Below are 20,884 nucleotides of genomic sequence, written 5' to 3'. Positions count from 1 at the left end.
CAATACTTACAGTTTTTCTTTTAATGAAAGTTTAGATCAATAGTTTTTAGGAGCACTCAACATGAAGCAAAGGGTGACATTTTTCTGTCATAACTAAACTAGTGTTTCTATTAACAGTAATCTCAAAGTATGTTTTATTTTAATTTCAGCAGAAACATAAACTTCTGACTCATGCTGAACTACCCCATGTATCTTGCTCTCTCTCAGATAAAAAGACATTTAGGGAGAGGTATAACTGAACCTCTTGTCCTTTCTAGTACACTTGTACACACTGCACTGGCACAGAACTGAACTCTTTCACCTGCATGATCAACAAAACAACAAAAGTTCTCTTTTTTTCTTGGATGCTAATGGTAATCTTAAATTTTAATGCCACTTAGACCATTCTGATCTAAATTCATTCTGCTCAGAAATGAACTAAACACAGTAATAGGAAAGAATTTACAGTACAGACAAGCCAAGGGAAAAGCCATATCTACTATAGCATCATTTGCAAGTGTATGGGAACTGCTGAATCACGGCCTGAACCACTGATTGGCCATCTGAGGTGAGTACCAAGTCAGCCATGGGCGCACAGGTGAAGGTGATATACCTGTGTGAGTGGAAGGGGTGGAGCCTGGTTCCACCTCTCTCAAACCCCATTTAAGGGCTGACCACCACCAGGGAAGGATCTCTTCTTGGAGATCCCTCCCACGTGGAGTCCCCTGCGAGCCTTGTCATCCTAAAGGTGAGCCATCTTCTCTTTTGTATTATCTGTATACTGTTTATATAGAACTACTTAAAATATACCATCCTCTATACTATCTCCTTGTGGAGTACCATCATTGGGAGTTATTTACCTTACAGCAAAAGATCCAGTAATGAAGAAGTTCTGCCACTGATAAATACATACTGTAACATTATTTCTTACAAAACCAAATCAAGACAAAAAATAACATAAACCCTAGTATTTCTAAGTGAATTATATTAACTCTGCACTTTGGGTAGTAGGCAATAGTTTATCATCTACAGAACGTGAACGCACCATATGTTCTCTTTATGTAGGCATACAGATAGATAAAAGCAAAAGAGTTTTATTATTAAAAAAAAACTTCTGAAGGATTAATCGTTACTTTCTAAAACAAGAATGTTTATACTGTTGAAGAAAATGTCACAACCTTTTCCTTTTGACTTCCCATATCAAGATTATTTATTTTTAAATGTTGCTTTCATGAGATGGAAATACTAAGACTTATTATACACCCACTTTCAGTTAGTATATGTAAAAATATTTGATGTAAAACTTCCCAAGGAACATTTTCACACGACAAATAATAAAGATAACTCCCACTAAGCTAACAAGCTATCCTCAAGTTGCCTTGAGAGACAGCCTTCTTTTTCAGCAGTTCATCATGAACCCTGTAGCCCAACCTGCTGGCTGTGTGCAGCCCAGCACAGCTGGCAATTCAGCTGCCCCTGCCCTATGCCATCACAGCAGCAGCTCAGCCCTACCAGCACTGTATGCACACCCATCGCTCATCACCGACCAAACAGCAGAGTCCCATTAACCTTTGCTGTGCTGAAACCACAGCACACATAAACACATAAAATGGTTTATTTGCAGTTCCATTTTCAGTCAGCATAAAAACAGTACCTGTGAGTTTTCAAATTGAACATATAGAGGTGCAACCAAAAATCTGACCGTGTGTCTTTAACAGACTTTCCTCAGCCCTCTTACCAGAGAGAAATATCCCTCAGTTCACAAACACACCTTACCCATGTCAGCATCAGCACTTTCTCGCAATACATACATTTGTGATCAACAGTTTTCAAGGATGAAGCACAGAAAGAGTTAAATTTCATCAGAAATATCTGATGAACACCTTGAGAGTTCACTAAGAATTGCAACCACTGCCATCGGATGTGTTAGTTTCATAAAAAACAGGTCACATATCCCACTCATTTTATGTTTTTGTTGCTCTTTTTTATAAGTTGCAATAAAGATAAATAAAGAAAGTAGGTGTTACTTATATACATTAACTATGTTATGTATTTTATGAGGGCTGTTACAAAAGTAATGCCTCCTATCTTTTTATGACGCTGGTCCCCGATGACAGAGGCAGATGCTGATGGTATGGCAGTAGAGGCTGACCCTTCCCACCAATTTTCCATTCCATTTTGTTGCTGTGTGACAGATGGCAACAGAGGGGTGGTATGACAAAATGGCCTCTGACATGGGAGTGCGTATGAAGCAGAAGGGTATGAATTCCATTATATGGAAAAAAAGGCACCCACAGACATCCACTGACACAGGCTGAACATTTATGGAGACCAGTCAGTGGATGTGAGCACAGTGAAGCTGTAGGGGTGTGTTTCAGCAGTGATGACAGCAACAGTGGGTCATCTCTGCTGGTACAGATTGTTACAAATGCAGCATGCAGGCTCTTATTCATCGCTAGTGAAAAGGCATAGTTAATGGTAGTGACTGTGTTGAAAAAGAGTGTTTTGTAGCAGAGAATTTGCTCTATTAAGTAGTGTTGCTGTGCGCTTTGTATCAGTTGCAGTTTCCATGGAAATAATTAGGAAGCATTACTTTCAAACCATTGTTCATATATGTGGCCTTAGAAATTTTCTCTTCACTCAGAGCAGCTGAGGCAAGCCAAAAAGCTGAACACCCACGATTTAGCCTCAAACCTTTTTATTATTACCATTTGGAAATTCTGTGATATCTTCTCTGCTTCTGCATCTTTTCTGACAATTGACCTCTAGTTCCAAAGACATCAAACTGATGGCAGATTTAGTTATCTCTAACACTACCAAACCATGCTGCAGTCCTGTACAGTATTTTAGATTGTTTTTTGTCCACAAAACATCAGAATTATAGTAGGGAAAAAGAAATGAAACCTTTATCCACAGACCTATAACACAGAATGAACAAAGAAGGCATGAAGTAATTCTCCATCCTACCTCTTGAAGTTGCATTCGAACTCTGTTAATGGCTCTAATCCAACGGGCTCTTGCTGGAGAAAATGGTGGTGGTTCGTTGTCACCATGGTACCTTAACAACAAGAAAAAGAAAACCATTATATGGCAAATACTCATCTGGAACATTGAAGTTTCAGCATGACACAGCGCAATTGTAGCTTCATCTCTGGAAGTCAAAATAACCAAGACTCCTGGCAAACACAGCTATACACATGCAATGGGAAGTGAGAGGCTAAAGCAGAGATTTCGTCACGGTTTCCAAACATACAAGAGCTACCTTGGAAGCTGACGAGTTGAAAGGTGTAAGCTAGGATACAATCCTGGTCTTTTGGTGGAAAATTTATGTAGATAAAAGCTTAGTTTAGAACGTTTTCATTATTGAACACAGCCCCAGGAGAAAAATGTTATTGGTCAGAACATCAGGAAACCAGTTCAAGACACCTGATCAAGCCAGTTCAGCACATAGGTATCAAAACTGCATGCAAAGAAGGAGATGAAAGATTTGCCACCCCCATGCTTGTTGCAGCTCCTTCTAACAACTGTCTCTTTCCATTCACTCCCCACTGCTACAGATTTATAGACCATTTTCCATGTAACGCTAGGCAACAAGGCTCCCACGTTTTCCCTATCTCAACATCTTTCTCACTGCACTTTCCTACAGCTTTTCAGGAGGGCATATGTATATGGCAGCAATGTGCCCCACAACGTATTTTATACTCCCTATACTCATATAATGGACCTTTGATTGTATCCCTTCCTTTGTATGCTGTTGAGGCATAAATCACTTTGAGATGGATCAGGCACAGCTGGCAGTATAAAAGCCTTAGCTGATAGCAACAAACACCCATGCGATATATTTAACCCAGGTGCAACTCCAGAGACTGCAGTTCAGAGCTAAATTCATGGTACAATCCATGGAGACAGTAAAATGTTGCCACAGTGGAGAGAAAGGATAGCAGTGATGCAGTAGTATCTGAACCAGATGCCTAAATTAGCTTGTGTGAATAACCCTCCATGTAAGCAAATATAGGCCAGTCATTTTGGGACAATCCTACTGCTGCTCTGTAATAATAAGAAGAAAGTGAGTCAGAGTTTAAGAACAGCTCAACACTTTTTATAGTGTTGTTTTCCTTTTTAAAACTTTCATATAAGAGTTGCCTACACACGAAAGTGCTGTGGATAATTCTCTCACATAAGCACAGTAACACCATTGTAATTGTACTCTCCATACAATATTCTCCAAAGGATACAGGTAGACAGACGTCTTTCCATTGATCTAACTGATCCACCTACATTAACCAGAATTTTTGAAAATATAACCATATCCACACTAGGAGCTCCAATAACTTAATTTTGTCAAGAAAAAACAATCTGTTTCAAAGCTAAGCAGTAGAACCTGAAATTCCTATAAAACCTGTAGATAGCCTACTGCTCTTCCAAACTTAACTGAAATGTTGCTGAAGACTGTCTTCAATACTGTCAATAGCTTGTAAAATCGAAGTGCAAGGACAAGAAAAGCTGCCATAATGAGTCACAGCAACACATCAATTCATACATATAAGTCTACAAACCACACAAGCAGTAACTAGCTATGGTTGCTTACTACACAAGAAAGGTACAAGTGATGTAGTTCTTGGTTTTGAACTTGTATGAGCAATAGAAGTAGCTATTTTTTTGGGCCAGACTACATTTATCAAACAAGAAACAGAAAATAAAGGAGATCAGTTTCATTAGCAGGAATATAGAAAATACAGTTTAAATTTAGACTCATAAATATCTACTTACACATAACGATGTTACAAAGATCAGCAACATCAAGCCTGTTGTAAGAGAAAACTGCAAGAACTATGCATGTAATTTGCTCCATGAAACAAGAGTGGAAACTTCTTTGTATTAGTTGAAAAGATCTCAATAAAAGAGCACTTCACCTACCTCACTTGGGCTGCTGCATCAGCATCCTTGGACTTGTCAAGTTCCATGGGTAACTTAGCTGTAGAATGATCTGTATGCTTCTCCTCTGCCTCAGAGATCATCTTCTCCTCTCCTTTGCTGTGAGACTCCTCTTGCTCCCTGAGACATGTCTGACTATCCTTGTGGTAGCTGACCGAACTGTGGTAGGAATAATTTGACTCTCGTTCCTGATGATCATCGTCTTGCTCAGAGCCATGGGCACTTTCATGGGAATGATCCAGCTCACTCAGGTGAGAGCTTCCCTGGCTGACATTACAAGAGGAGCCATATCTACTACTGCCAACAGGACTATGAGGGAATAAGAAAGTCCATCAGACAAAACAAGACATGTTATGAAGTCACACCTAACAATTACATTCCCTGAACTAAGTCTAGACTTCTGAGCTTCAAAACTTTAGTAGGCAAGAGAATTACTTCATACACAGCCTACCAGTATATGCACTCTATATGTGATGGAATTACAACAGCCTTTCTAGAACTAGTTGTTTACTTTTTCACCCTCTATCAGCTACAAACAGCCAGTGAAGATATTCTAATTACCACAGAGGAGTAAGAACGGAAACATGGAAATTCAGAGTGGAAGTGCCTGTCTGCTACAGTTTCATTGTAGCTTTAAAATGTCCATTTAAGCTCTTAATAAGAAATACAGTTAACTTACAGTTAACTTCATTTATATTTAAGAATATTATATTGCAGTTAAAGCAAAATAAATCAAGATTAAGGTTAACACTATCAATTTAAAATCTATTACAAAAGTGGAGCAATTGCTCACAAAGTGAAGACACATACCTCATTCCAGTAAATTTTTCTCAACAATTTCATTTACCAGCACCAGCACAGTGGTGTGATCTCCATGATTCAAGTCACCACTTCCAGGACTGAACCCCCAGAATCCTCACACAAATTACAGTGGAGGCAAATTTTTAAATTTCTCATGCAGTCAGGAAAACTATGGCTCAGTCATAGAATATATTCCAGTACAAGAATTAAGCATCAGTACTGTTTATCTCACTTGCACAGTTAGGAGAATGGGAAGCCAGACAGGAAGAGCTGGAAGTGCAGTGGAGCAACTGTTAGATCAGATGCACAACCATTTTCACTTACACTACCCACAGAGGCACATTTTTTAAGTCTCTGCTTTGATTTCTGATGCCAATTGTAACTTAAAACATGGACAAGTCTGAATACAGACTCATGAAATACTGGTATTTTCCTTAAGTAGCTTCCCTAACTGCATGAAATAACTTTTGCAGAGATTTGAGGAAGAACAAGGATTAGAATACCTTCATTGACATCTCTGGTAATGTTTTAAAAGCTTCAGTAATGTGAATGAATCTAGTTGGTTCTGTAATATGTTAGCAGTTGGTTAAATTTCTCTCTAAAAATCTTTGCAGTTTCAATCCCTTGAATATATTATCTACTGTTAATTTTTTTAGCAAACACAAGACAATGATCCCAAAACAAGAAAGTGACTGTATACAGCCAATTAAAACACAAAGAATTAAACTTCTGAAGGACTCATGAAATTAGCACTGAAGACATCTCATTCAGTGTGACAAAGTGTTAGAACATGCAAAATCCAATAACACAGACAAACAAGAGTGGAAAAAGATAAGAAAATCATGTAAGAGCTTCAGCATTACTAGAGATTGTGGTTTACCACGTCTCCCATTACAGGTATCAGTGATACTACAAACAACGAATACAGATGGGATTGAGCTACTAACATCAGACACTAAGGTCAGTATCTACTGCTGCACTACTGCATTATAAATGGTCAAACAGCTGATGCCATTTATAACTCATTTGTAACTAGCCTTTTCTCATTCAGTTGTTCCATACTACTCAGGTCTGCAGGCTGTGTGCTAGGATGAAGTGCAGCTCCATGAGGAGCAGAATCAAGCTCAGTTTCTTTCACTTCAGGCTGGTCTGGTGCAGACTTGTCTGCTTCATCTTTCTGCAATTCACTGGAAATCACGTTCTGCTGATCTTCAGATGCTTCATCAAGCTTCTCTCCCAGCTCTTTGTTGGATATATCCTCCACAGTGCTTGCACCAGATGGTTCTTCATAAAGTTCATTGTCTACAGAGTCAGGCTGCTTTGAAGATAAGTTTACTTCTATATTTGCATCAGTCAGTTGATCTGAGACTGCAGATTTTGAGTATTCATCTGAACTGACTGTTCCTAACACCTTGTCATCTGGTCTTGACAAAGCCTGTGGTGGTGGTACATGTGGTTCCCTTTTGGCAGAGGTCTCCCTGTTGTCTTTATGCCAGGGAAAGGAGAAATCTATTTTTTTCCCAAATACTGCTCCTTGGGCACTATCTGGCTTACTCACCTTTTCTTCACTGCCTCCTTCAAACAGAGTAGAAGAAAGTTTCTTAAAGCTGGACATGAGGCCCTGATCTGCCCCTGCTTTATTTACAGAAGGTGACTGCTGAGAGAAGAAAGACCCAAATGGCCTTCCACTATCAGCAGATGACATGAAGCTGAATTTTGGCAAATTGGGCATGCTTGGTATTTCAAAGACTGTTTTACTACTGTTTGCATCTGAAGGAATGTTAGTACTAGGCTTACCCTCTTTCCTCAAGTCACCTATGGAAGGGATTTCTTCCAAGTGTATCTCATTAATTGACAGATGTTCCTCTTGTTTAGAAGACTGCTGTTGTACCTCACTTGTTTTCTCTTCATCCAGATGGGGTAGATGAGCACTGGGCTCATCAGCTGGAGCTAGAGGTTCTCTCCTGCAACTACTGTTCATGTCTGGTTGATCAATACCAGCATTAGTCTGGTTTTCCATAACAGCAGGCTCTGATTCAATTGCAGCACTCTCACTCAACTGGGAAAGGCTTGTGCCTTCCTCATTAAGTGAGGCTTCAATTTCCAGTTCAGGACCATCACTAGAGCCAGTATGAAGGAAGTCAACAGATGCCTTTTCTGTAGAAGAGCCTTGTTCCTCCAATCTGTGTGAAGACACATCTATTTGGCATGGATTTACATCAGTCTGTTCTGTGGCCTCAGTCTGCTCTGTATGAGCTGCATTACTGAAATCAGATTCCCGTGATTTAGCATCTACCACTTCAGAGGGCTGCGCATCACTAGCCAACTGCAGAGCCTCCAGGTCTTGATTTTCACTAGCAGCTGCTGCTTCTGGACTGATCCTCAAAGATTCCTCTTTACAGGTTTCTGAGTTCCTGTTTTCTTCATTTTCTTTTTTCATGGAAGATTCTTTTGTAGAGTTTTCTTCTGAAACAGGGAATACATCCCGATTCTGAGAGCTTATAGCATCTCTCTTAGACTCTTTGGCTGCAGTTGTATCTTCTGCCTTCTTAGAGTCTTTTGCTGGAACAGACTCAATAATGTCTTTCGTTCTATTGCCTTGAGGTTTAGGAGTGGATTGTGGAGGCATCTCTTTTGGAGATTCTTTTGGACCTTTAAAGATGCCAAAGAGATCATTTGTGAAAGTTGGTGCTGGGCCACTTGGGAGGGAAGAGAAACCAAAGAAAGAGGAGCTCTTTTTCTGTGCAGTAGGAGGCGCAGAAGCTTGAGGCTGGGAAAAGAAACCAGACAAGGTTTTGGGCGGTTTCATTTTTGTCATGAAACTTGAAAAAATTTCAACTGAGGAATCCAGAACTGACTTATCGCCCTCAGGTTCCTTAGGTTTGCTTTGCAAATTTGATGTCTCTGGCATTTTAGAAAGAGAGCGCAGCTCTTGTGCCTGTTGTAACCTGTCTCCAGGAGTTTCTTTGGGTAATTTATATTTTGGCAACTCACGCTGTGCACATACTTCTTCAGAGACAACTTCATTTTTTATGTCAGTTGTACTATTTGAGTCTTTTATATCAAAGGAATCCATTTTGTCATTTATGGCTGGACTGTAATCTTTATTTTCAGAAACTTGTTCTTCTGAAGAATGCGGCTCTTCTTTATCAATAGGAAATGCAGTGGTGTCTGTCTTTCCTATGCTACTCTGTGCACATTCTTCTGCCCCTAAGGAAATAGCCTGCTCGCCCTGGGAATGCTCCTGCACACTGGAAGTCTGACATGAAGGACCAGAAGCAGCTGAATTGATTACAATGGTGTCATCAGTTTGTAGAAGCTTTTTTAAGTTGCTTTCTTCAACTACCCCACCAACGCTTCCTGTGTTTTGCACTGACAACATTTCTGATTTATTTTCAGTCACAGTGACATTATTAAACATTTGTTTGCCAGTCACTGCTGCAACAATATCTGCTTCTTTTTTAATGTCTGTATCTTGTTGCCTGGTAGTTTTGATACCAGAATCAGTGGAAATACTTTGCTTTATAGATGACTTAGAATTTACTGGTTTAGCTGGTTTTGCATTAGTCTCTTGTCCTGGTACAGTTTGTGGCTTTTCATCCAAAAAGGATGTTAAATTGAAGAAACTAAAGCTAGTACTTCTTTGAGGTGTGGACTTCTCAGCAGTTGGACCACTGGAAAAGAAGGAGGGCAGACGAAACAGACCCTCTGATTCTTGCTGCTTTGAACCAGCAGGAGCAGCAGTGGGTGCTGGAGGCTTGGATTCATCTGATCCAGTGAAGAACGAGAATATGCTCCTACCAGCTGGCTGAGCTGGCTGTGATTTTGAAGCAGTGATATCAGAAAAGCTGAATGGTAAACTAAATCCTGATTCTTTAGGGGTCTGATCTGGCCTTGGTTTCGTCTGATTAACTGAACCACCTATACAATTTCCTCCTTGTTGCTTTGGCAAAGCTGTGGGCATGCTGCTCTGCGGCACAGCTGATTGGGTCAACTGACTTATTTTGGGACCTAGAGTATCTTCAGGAGGCACTGCCTTATTCTCACGAGAACCCTCCTCAGCTTTTCTGCTAGGGCTAGCAAACATCTGCCTGTCCACACTTTCTGTTCCCATACCTTCCTTAGGAGTGGAGGACAAACACGGCATACTGGCACTCTGGTGACCACCTGACTTTTCAGTTTTTTGTCTTGGTTCTGCCACAGTTCTACTATGTGTTTTTGGCAGAGTAGCAGCACTTGGGGTTGGTTGAGAAGACACAGCTTCCACTTTAAAGAGATCTCCAAGGGATCCAAACAGTGATGAGATACTGGAAGCTTCCTTCTGTTCTGGATGCATCACCTTTTCTGGTTTATCATTCTGACTTCTTTCCAGTTTTGGTGATGGCTGTGGTTCTTTGCTTACTTGTGTTTTGAAGAAGTCAAAAAATCCTGAAGTTTGGGGTTTGTTGGTTGTTGAGTTCACTGGAGAATCTTCTCCAAGACTGAACAGTTTCAGGGCACTTTTAAATAATGTTTCCTCAGGCTCAGGGGCTGAGCGGCTCTGATTTGGCTGTGACTGACTGGATTCATTAATAGTTACATGTCGTTCAAGGTGCCTGGAAGCCAGCTTTGCTTTAGCAGGTCGTTCTTCTCTTACAGGCTTGCCATCTGGAGCAGTTTGGCTCATTTGAGAAGGAGATTTTGTTAATCCAGTTTTTTTAATACAGATGTTTTCATTCTGATTTAATTCCAGCTTTTCATTTCTAGAAGTTTCTGAATTTAGTTCTGATGAAGTATTTCTTCTTAGTTCTGATGTAACAGGAAACTTTTGCCCTGCCTGTGCCTCATCTAACTTCCTATTTGGTACAAGTGATAAAATATTAGGTTTGTTTTCAGATGATTTTGACAGTATATCTGTTCTCTTTAAGGAAGAATCATCAGCTGTCTCAGAGTCAGGTCCTGAAGACTTTCCAATCAGTCCACCCAATGCTGAAAATAAAGAGGTAACTTTGTTCACTGGTGTTTTCTTATCTTCTTCAGTCTTTTTTGCTTCTGCTACTTTTTCAGTAGTTGCCGCAGTTTCTTCAGCTTTAGAAGACTGAAACAGATGGAAACCAAAGAATCCTGATGATCCACCCCCACCAGCTGTTGCAGGGGCAGGCTTATCCAATTCCTTGGTGTGAATGTCCTTACTTAATGATTTATCAGAAGTCCCTCTGGAATGTGTTCTAAGATCAAGGGTTAGTGGTGTCTCCTCTGAATAATTTTGGGTTTCCTTGTCAGGTCTAAAATCAACTTTAAGTTTTTGAAGCTTGTAACCTGAGAAGTCTAGTGGCTGGTCTCTCTGAGAATAAATAGACTCTTCAAACATCTGTGAAAACGTCTCCAAATTCATGTTCATCAACTGATCACTCCTCTGCAAAGCTACTGACAAATCCAGAGGTTTATTCATTGTATAATCATCTAAACACTCTTCTTCAGCAAACCAAAACAGCTCATCTTCGCTGCCAAGAGGGACTTTAAAACCACAAACAGCAACAGTGTTGTCTTCCAGCACAGCTCTTGGAATGGCACCCATCTGAAAATTGTAATCCCAGCAGTCTGGGTGAGAATAGGTTTCAGGAGCACAAACGTAGACATACTGCCCAGTGGGGTCAGTAAGCAGTGAATATACATACTGGCTATCACTATACATGTAGTATCCACAGTCACCATCTTCTGATGGCCACCATACACCCTGCTCGAGCATCATCAGCCACTCCTGATAATCTTGGCTATATGACGAGTACATAAAGTTCTCATCTATACTTAAAGTCTCTTGGTCAATGAGAGTCCACACAGTTCCATCACAGCCAGAAGAGTAGCTTAAATCCATGGGCAACTCTTCAAAAGAATAACTGCCATCCCTTTCAAATGGTGGAAATTTACTGTAATTTTCACTGACAGAATTAGTAGTCCATGCATCATTTTCTTCTGAGTAAATATCTTGAAACATTAATTGGTCAAATGACTCATATGATATCATACTTAAATCCGAACTCTGTACATCAAAATTGGCATTACACTGCCAATCCATCACATTTGCATTTCCATCCTTTTTACAGAGATTCACTACTACGTCATTTTCAGGCCAGTCCAAGAACTGAGGGGGAAGAACAGAGTTCTGATTTAATACATAGTAAACCGGCAGTGCTATTTTACGAGAGTCAACAATTTCCCCCACTTCATATTCCCATTCAAAACTAGAATGATGACTTGTTTCCTGATATGCTGAGTATTGCTCTGTAAGACTGCGTTTTTTATTTGTCAAATTAAGAAATTCATTCGATCCATTGTTTAATAAGGGTGGAAGAATTTTAGATTCTGTATCCTGATAAGAGACACGCTTATTATTTACTGACTTTCCAGATAAGTCCTGCACTTTGGCTTCAGGATTTAGGGCAAGAGGGAATACAGAACGCTCAGTTGTCTTATTTACATTTGTGCTGGTCTGGTGATCAGTAGCTTTGGAAGATTCTATCATTTTCACATTATCTAGTTTCTCTTTTGGTTTGGGAAGGATGTTTTTCAAGAAGCTAGAAGACTCCTGCTTTTCTACAGTGCTGCTTTGAGTATCAGAAGTTATTGCTGAGTCGACAGGTTTTTTCTCTGAGCTAGAATCCTCACTTCTATCAAAAAGCTTCATGAAACCTAAAGAGCTTGGTTTCACCTTATCTTGCTTATATTCAGACACATTTTCACTTGAAGCAAATTTAAATAAGCCAGAAAATAATCCGGAACTGCTTTTTTGGCCATCATTCTCACTTTTTACAATCAACTCTTGAGTATTGTCTGTGTTTTCATTGGAAGAAATGTGAAGAAATCCAGAAAGAAAACCTGGTGTGTGCTTCTTCTGCTTATCATCTGCACTTGCAGCTTCTGTCACTCTATCTGAAGAAATGGATTCAACTGAGCTGTGATTTAAGTCTGCATTTACACCTTCTCTTGTTAAACCTCCTTTTACATTTCTAGGATCTCCCTGAACACTCTTAGTTTCCTGTATCTCTCCCGTAACCTTACAGATAACAGAGGCACTTTTCTGGTATTTATTTCTGTTTTCTTGGGTACTAGATTCTTTATTAATGTATTTTCTTTGCATAAGTTCTTCCTTACTGTCTGATAAAATTGGAACAGAGGTAGATTTTAATGAAACAGCCTCTTGTGAATTACTGTCTTTGTGTTCAAGCAAGGAAATATCACCAGAACTGTGATGACCTGTGTGGTCCTTGGAAGTTGCTAGATTTCCTGCAGAGGAAAATTTAAATAATGAAGGAATAAAGCTGCCTTTCTCTTTTGCATTTTCCTTCTTGTCTGAAGTATTCAACCCACTGAAAAAAGGAAGATTCTTGGTAAAAGAAAATGAGTGTTCTTCACTTGAACTGTCTTGTCTTACATCCTCCTCAGACTTATGGCCTTTAGAAAGCCCAGAAACATTTTCTTTCTGCTCTGGTTCGGCAGAAGGAAGCAACAACTGGCTGAAAGACTTTTTGAGTGGGCTGAAAAAGCTTTCAGATGCTGTATTCTGATCTTGAGGCTTTGAATGAAGTTCTGTATTACCTCTGTTTTGCTTCTTTCCCAGTTCATGACCTGTCGCATGCTGATTCCCTAAATGATTTGCAGGAGGCTTCTCCCTGGCAGTGTGTGTACCCTCTTTTACAGTGACATCTGGCTGACTTGTAACACTATGTAGTTGTGACTGCTTCTGTGGCACATCCTGCTGCTTTGGAGCCAAGAGACCATCAAAATTGGCTTTCAGACTGAAGGAACTGACTGAGTTTGTGAGCCTGCCAAAGATGGAAGACACAGAAGTGCTATTTGTGTTTACCCCTGCCTCGCTTCTACTCTCATTCAGCTGTATCTCTGGAACCATATTGGCTGCCATTTGTCCAGATGCTCTCTCACTTCTGTTTGCCTCACCAGGTTTCACAGCATGACTCTCCTCCTTGGCATGCTCCTCTTTTACGACTTCTTGTTTTGGCACTTCCTTCTCAGAGAAGATCTTCAGAGGTTTAAACATGCCTAGAACAGAATTCATAACTGAATGCTGGTTCTGCTGGCTGCTGGTGGTAGTTTCCTGTGATTGCTGTGTGGAAGCCCGACTGTCCACCTTTGTGGTTTCTTGCTTGGTGGAGTTTACATTCTGGGCTCTTTTATCACCACTCACCTGGGATGGTAGCAAAGAGTGTATGGAGAACTTAGCATCAGCTTCACTATCCGGTGTCGTGCCAGAAGATACGCTCTCACTTTTAGGCTTACCAGAAAACACATTTGAGATTCCACTTGCAGATGAGGTTCTGGCTTCTGTCTTCTCTGGAGTGGAAGAAACAAGCTTTTCAACAGAGGCTGTGAGCTGCTTTGTGCTTGACCCCACCTTTTCAGTCAAAGAGCTGAAAAGAGAATTCACAGTATTCTTCACACCTGACAAGTCTGGGAGAGACTCAGATTTGCTCTTGGTACTCTCCTCTGCAGCAGGTTGTTTGGTCTGTTCAGACTTACTGGCTTCTACTAAATTATCAGCACTACCCTGCTTCAGCGTCATGCACTCAGAGCTTTTTCTCATCTCTGGCAGTGTAGCAAATTTGTTGATCTCCTCCTCCTTTTCAGCCAAATATTCTGAAACTGTTTCTACAAGACACTGAAGTTCATCCATCGTGTCTACATACTCCTCATTGGGTTCTTCAACAGGAGACAGTGTCAAGTCTTGAACAGAATGACCATGCTTGCTCCCTTTAGTCCGTTGTTTTTTATCACAGCCGGCCTTCAACTGGGACTCTGAATTTGCAGGATAAGTAACAGTGAAGTCTCTCAAATGGCTGATGTCAGAATCATGCCATGTTTGTGAAAGAATAGCCAGTTCTTCAATTTCATCATCTGAAACAGGTGAGTACTGGAACTCATCAGAAGCACTGCTGTCAAATTCCTCAAGGATATTCAGAGGCATAAAAGCATTATCTGACAGCCCTACGTGTTTAATATCTTCACCATTACTGAGGTGAAGTGAGCTCTCATGGTTCACTCCACGCTTGTTGGGCAACTTGCTGCTTTTAACCATTAAGCCATTTTTGTATGGGCGCAGGATGGGATAAGCAGGCAACTGTTCTTTATTTTCAGAGCTGAGAGTATGTTTTCCTTTTCTATCATACACTGGGAAATCATCATTAGGTTCAGAATTAGTTGCCACACCATTGAAATATATTTTTTTCTCTCTAGGATACTGCAGACCAACACTACTTTGGAGGATCATTTGTTCACTCTCCTCAAGACTGTTGTATCGCAGTTTCTTCTTCCTTCTCCTGTCTATTGTGTCATACTCCTGAGGATATCTTGGGACATCTACAGATCCTGACTCCACACACACATTTTGGCAATATCTTGATTTTTCACAGTGATTGAAATTTTCCCTTTTTGAGAGAGTTTGCATCTTTTTAATGTTTGTTTCCTGCCAACTTCTACTTCTAAGATTCTTTTCTAAGAATTCCTCTATTAGAAGTTTTCCTAGTTCTTCATAGTTACTCTCCTGTTCTTCTTCTCCATCTTCAGAATTACTTGGAATGATCCTGACTCTGTCATTTCTAGCTAGAGATCCTTGTCTAAGATGAAAAAAGAGTGTGGGAGGGAAAGATAGAAAGGCAGCAAGAAAAAAAAAAGAAAGAAAGAAAGAAAGACAGAAGAAAAGAAAAAGGAAAAGGGAACATGTTTATAAAAAAAGGTTCAGAAGGGACAGAAAAAATAGTAATGGAAAACATGCATTAAATAAAAGTGAGAAACATTCAGATAGAAGAAAACTGAAAACCTGTCAATCAAATTGTTAAAAAAAGTAGTATGGGTTATGATATTCCACTGGTTACATTTAGAAATTCCTATTTGAGAGAGAACAGCATTTTGTGATCAAGTAAGGGCACACAGCCTTGGCTGTACCAGTACGCTGCTGTTACTTTTTTAGTCATGCTTAAACAGTCACTTATTACAGTAACAGGACTACTTTGAGATACAGTGCCCACGCACATCATTTCACTATGCTATGCATGCATTTTGGTCACTCTAGGAAGCAGACTTTGTTTTAGCAGTATTCATACAGCCCACAAGGCACTTTGTTTCCTCTGAGAGTGGCTGAAGAACACTGAACATGTGCACAGACTCAGGAGTCACTGAACTCTCAGTAAGAGGAGAAAGGGGACAAAATGCAAACTGTGCACACCAGCAACATGGGGAGCTCCAGCTATGCCACCAATACTCTTTGCTAAGAGTGCTTTCAACCACAGTTAATGCACTCTCTTTGAGGACACTCTGCAGTGTGGGCAAATCAAGCGTTAGACCCCCAACCTCAACTAGCAACAGCTGAGCTCATGGCTGTAGCTACTCTGGATATGATACCAAGCTGCCTGATGAGCAAGCAGACATAACTCTGCGCAGAGAAAGGTCATTTATTTGGGTATCTGATCCCCTAAATCTGTTATAGGTAGAGGACAGCATGAAAGTGCTGAGGCCAGGGAAACTTGTTCTCCAGCATGCTGCCCACGTATGTACACAGTGGCTATCTCCTCTCAATGCAAAATGAAGATCTGGGGGATTGCTGCTTGGTCAGAAGACAAAGCAACACATTGGTGATGGATATTAGCCCACTGCCAGTCAGAATCTGCACTTCCCCATTTATGATGCATCTAAATAGGTCCAGCAGTCCATACTTGCCCATTGTGAGAGAACAGATTAAGTTTTGCTGTCAAGCCAGATGAAGATGCCTAGAAACCTGGGTATACGATCCTTGGGATTTCTGGTTTAATTCCTAGCCCGGGATCAGAAGGATTATCACCATTGCTCAGACTAGAAGAAAGGGATTTTGTCTTTGTCTGAATCTTACAAGGAGAATTCCTACCAGCCTACATAGAAATGAACAGGTAGAAAATGGATGTAAAAAATCAAAACACTTATTTAAAGATGCACAGCCTTATGTCATTGTTAAAAACTAAGGAGCATGAATGCACATGTGCCCTGACACCAAAAGAGCAGAGCAAGAGAAGGGAAATGGCAAAGGGCACATGGGCATTGTATGGATACTGCTAATACACTATGTCTTCACCTTGATAGCCTGAATTTGCCTGGAGCACCCCACTGTATGATGCTGGTGGGTTGATGGGATAGCACTGAAAGAGAAATAGATAATTGCATTTTCACTATTACTGCTTTAGTGCCTCATTTCCACCAGCATTATCTAACATGCTAATTGGAAAGATACTCATTTATTTGAAAGAGTTCTGTTGCACATAGTTTAGAACACTTACTACACTTCTTGGTTGCACTTTTAAATCCATAATGGAAGTGACAGTCTCTAAAAAGCTGATAAAACTGAAAAGATTCACAGGGCCACCATAGTTACTCAAGTTAGATCAAGTATTTCCAAGTCTCAGCTGAAAGAAATGAGTGCTATACAAATGCTTGAAGAGCCATTAGCTGTACAAGCTGAACCAACATTTGGCTAATTTAGGCAACAAATAATTATTTTCTTTTCTAATTGAGTTCCTCCCATGATGAGAGTTTCTCCTGCATTTCTTTTATTAGAAAGAAAGCAATGACAAGAAGTCCAGCACTTCAGAGGAGAAAAATGACATCATCAGCCAGGCACTAAACTACTACAGATCTGAAATACAGCCAAGGCAAACAGCAAAAATCAGCCAAAATATATCACCAGACAACTTCAAGAGCAAGAACAAGGAGACAAGCACACAGGCTGCAAAGAGATTAACCCACCTATCAGACAGATCTAGAGAGTGCCTGCTCCCTAGTGAGCACTGGCGGCTTGTCATTTGACTAGACACAGATGTGGACTCTAGGTCAGTTCGGCCACTCACAATGGAATCTATGCTATCATATCGCCTTGGAAGTAAACAGGGCAAGAGCAAGGAGACATGGAGGACACATGGTTACACAAAATGAACATGGCAAGTTAGCACTAAAATAAAATAAAGAAATAAATAGATTTATTGGTGGGGAAGACATCTGCTATTCTGAAGTCAGATTGGCTGCTGGAAACAAAATGTTCTTCAGGTCAGGCAAGAACAGTCATAATTATCCTTTAGCGAAGGAGGAATAAAATACCTAACTCTCTGTCAATTGAACATAATCATGTTTTAAAGGTGGAAAAGAGGATGAGAATTTTTCCAGTCAAAGCCAAATGTTGTTAAAAAAAAACAAAACAAAAACACAAGTTATTTCAGTTGGTTCCAGTTGGAGCATTTTGGCATAGACAAATTTTTATTTAATTCAAGACAAGTTCTAGCTGAACCTTTTCTCATTCCTCTGGGTCTGCCCAGGACAGCCTTCTACAAACTGTAATTTCTTCAGCAATCATGAACTGCAGTCTGCCAGGACCTTCATCAAGCGACTGCCTGGTCCAAGGCACACAGAGCTGACAGGAACAAAAGTCAAACATTCTGCTTTTGTAATACTCTGCTACAATTGAGTTTTGAAAATATTTAAGATTCACTAAAGTTTGTTGTTTGTTTGGTTTTTTCCCACCCGGCTCTGCTTAGAAATATTTTTCTCATAAAAAAGAGAATCCTATGGAGATTCTTAAGAAAGCTTATTAGCATTTCCTACATTTTAAGATTAAATATGTAGCAAAAAATCTGGTTGAGCACATAGAAAATGCACAGGGGAACAACAACACTAAGAGGGAATTAACCATCAACTGAGAATTGCCTTTCTGGAGTGAAAATAGTCTTAGATGAGAGCAGGTTCTTAGTTTTAAAATAAACTTTATCAGTCCTGATACTTTCATATCCAATCATTCAGGAAACAAAAACAAAAACAAAACAATATATTTTTAAAAAATCTATCTTGGTATGCTTTAATAATTCAAACCAGAAGTGTTTCTTAGCAATGTCAAGCTACAAACACATTGGCTCTTCTATAAAGAAAAAGCTTATCTTTCCAGGCTCATTAACATCTTCAGTAATTTTATGACTGCAAACCAGTGGTGTAGAATAGCATGGAAAAGGCAGTACCTTGCTTACTTTAGGTATTTAAGAAATACCTAACAAGAAAGCACCAAGTAAACTCACTTGCATTAAATTTCAATAACAGTGACAACTTCAAAAGCTACCGTTAAACTTCAGCTTTTACTATTAAAGCCAAAAGAAGTCAGAATTTAGCCTCAGCCATAAATGAATTAAGGCTACTGAACTCAGGTTCAGGCTTCAGGAAACATGAACATTCTTATCAAAAGTGATGAGGTAAGAAAATTATCTGTTATGTTGCATACACAATCCAGCAACCGCAGCTCCAGCAGTACTTAAGAAAATACCTCTTCCTTCCACACCTGGGGCAGAAGCCACCCTTGCATTCATACCAATACGACCTCTGATAGTTCAGCACCTTCAGGTTCAGATGGGGAAGATCAACGAGAAAAGTATAGCTGCCCAAAACGCAGCACCCACCTGATGGCCACATGTTCCTGATAATCCACACTGTAATTCTGCAAGGAGTCAGCACAGGAATCCCGCATGACCCCTTGCTGCTGCAGGCGTGATGGCACAGTGAACTGGTGCACAGAGGCATTGGGCTGCGCAGTCGTGTGGTATGGAGGAGGAATGCTGTTGCTGGTCTCACTGCGATAGTCACTGTCTCGATCATCCACAGCACTGTCAGCATCTTCAAAGGCTAAGAAAAAAAAGCAGTTAAGGGTATGGCTCTTTGAAGTTGCCTTGATTGGACAGCGAAGCCCATTTTGTTTTTAAAAAGCTACAATAAGAGACTAGCCCTGCAATGCGTGGATATCCAGCTGGTAGCTGGTTATAACCTCTGGCTCTCCCAGTATGTACTGAGGAATCCCAGTAATTGCCTCTACACCCTCCTTTCCCACTTCCTGCCATAGGACTTCATTTTTCCTTTATTATGCACAATAGGTAGATTAAGACAATTTTATTTTAAAACAAAACAAAGCAACGACAAAGAAAAGAAAAACAATCCCATCTTCACAACTTTCAGGTTTCTCCCTGCTGCCAAAATTTAGATGTTGGGGAGCAAATAATCTTCAAACAGGGGAGTTCTTCCCTAGAAACCAGTCCTCCTTTTTGAGATAAGAACATCTCTCAGCATCCTTTTCCAGTGCTCTAGGAAATTTGAGAACGTACATCAGCCTGTTAAACTTAGTAGTCAACCCTAAGCCTTCACGAATCTAAAAGCTCCCTTCCCACGAACCCCTTTCTCCAGAGAGGTATTTCTGCTTGATAGTCCTTCAGAAAAAGAGAACACTGTTACAGACAGGAAAAAAATTAAAACCACAATATTGGTGTATAACTGCATTAGGCTGTGCAGAATGCAAAGATATCTTAGCAAGCTTAAGTGAAATACACACACCCATGCCATATCAGTGGAGTGCACCATCACCATGCTTGATCAGGAAAACAAAGCTCAGCCATTATTCACTCCATCCACCACCAAAAGCTTGATTAAGGACAATCACATTAAAGCTCCCTCTGGTAAGCTAACCAGTGACACGTGCCCTACACAGCCAATCACCATAAGGCTGAGCAAAAAAATAAAAGTGCTGTTTTCATGCTAGGTATTTACAGAAAAAAAAAAAGTCTTAAACTTTTTCTTCCACTGGTGCTTCCCACCTCTCTAACTCAATTTCTATTTTTTTTAATCCAAGATAATGTTTGTTCTTAATAATGTTTTCTGCACTTTTTCACAATTGAGCAAAGTTACATCAAGGTTACAATGCCCTAAAGTGGGTGGAAAAATAGAAAACAACATCAGTAGAAAACGTTTGCAACTTACAAATGGCCTGAAATGCCTGGCTCTACTCACATAACTACCGTCAGTTCAATCAGATTGTCCACCTTGAAAGCAGAAATAAGCTTCCAGCATTTTAGCAGCCTAAGTGCTGCATAGTTCTTGTCAGTCTCTAGTCAATTGAATAAAAATGAATAGCAATCATCCATTGTTTTGTTTAGTTTTATTAAAATTGCAATGTCCATCAGTTTTAACACAGTTCAGCGCTTAGCAGAAACACTGAAGATGTGTTTGACAAAAGTGATTTGATATGCCAGAGTGCCAAAACCCTCTGAAAAACATCACATGTTCAGTTCACGGAGAAAGGGCTGATGGGTCATGTAGCACACTCCACCCTCAGAAGGCTAGTGAGCAGTGG

The 20,884-nt window shown here is 40.1% G+C and overlaps 1 protein-coding gene across 1 annotated transcript in view; it reads right to left on the bottom strand.

The window, feature by feature from the left end:
• The window catches only part of LOC136050882 (protein unc-13 homolog B-like), a 179,898-nt gene that overhangs the window by 127,057 nt on the left and 31,957 nt on the right, over positions 1–20,884 (bottom strand). The window contains exons 6-8 of the mRNA XM_065740061.1: positions 19,167–19,389; positions 4,897–5,223; positions 2,947–3,037 (exon numbers count right to left, since the gene is read on the bottom strand). Of these exons, the coding sequence (XP_065596133.1) occupies positions 2,947–3,037; positions 4,897–5,223; positions 19,167–19,389 (641 nt within the window). The remainder of the gene's footprint in view (positions 1–2,946; positions 3,038–4,896; positions 5,224–19,166; positions 19,390–20,884) is intronic.

Source organism: Cyrtonyx montezumae, unplaced genomic scaffold (assembly GCF_038088225.1).
Source record: "Cyrtonyx montezumae isolate F1298 unplaced genomic scaffold, pur_monq_1.0 scaffold_25, whole genome shotgun sequence".
Classification (NCBI taxonomy): Eukaryota; Metazoa; Chordata; class Aves; order Galliformes; family Odontophoridae; genus Cyrtonyx; species Cyrtonyx montezumae.
This window is presented reverse-complemented; position numbering and strand designations above follow the sequence as displayed.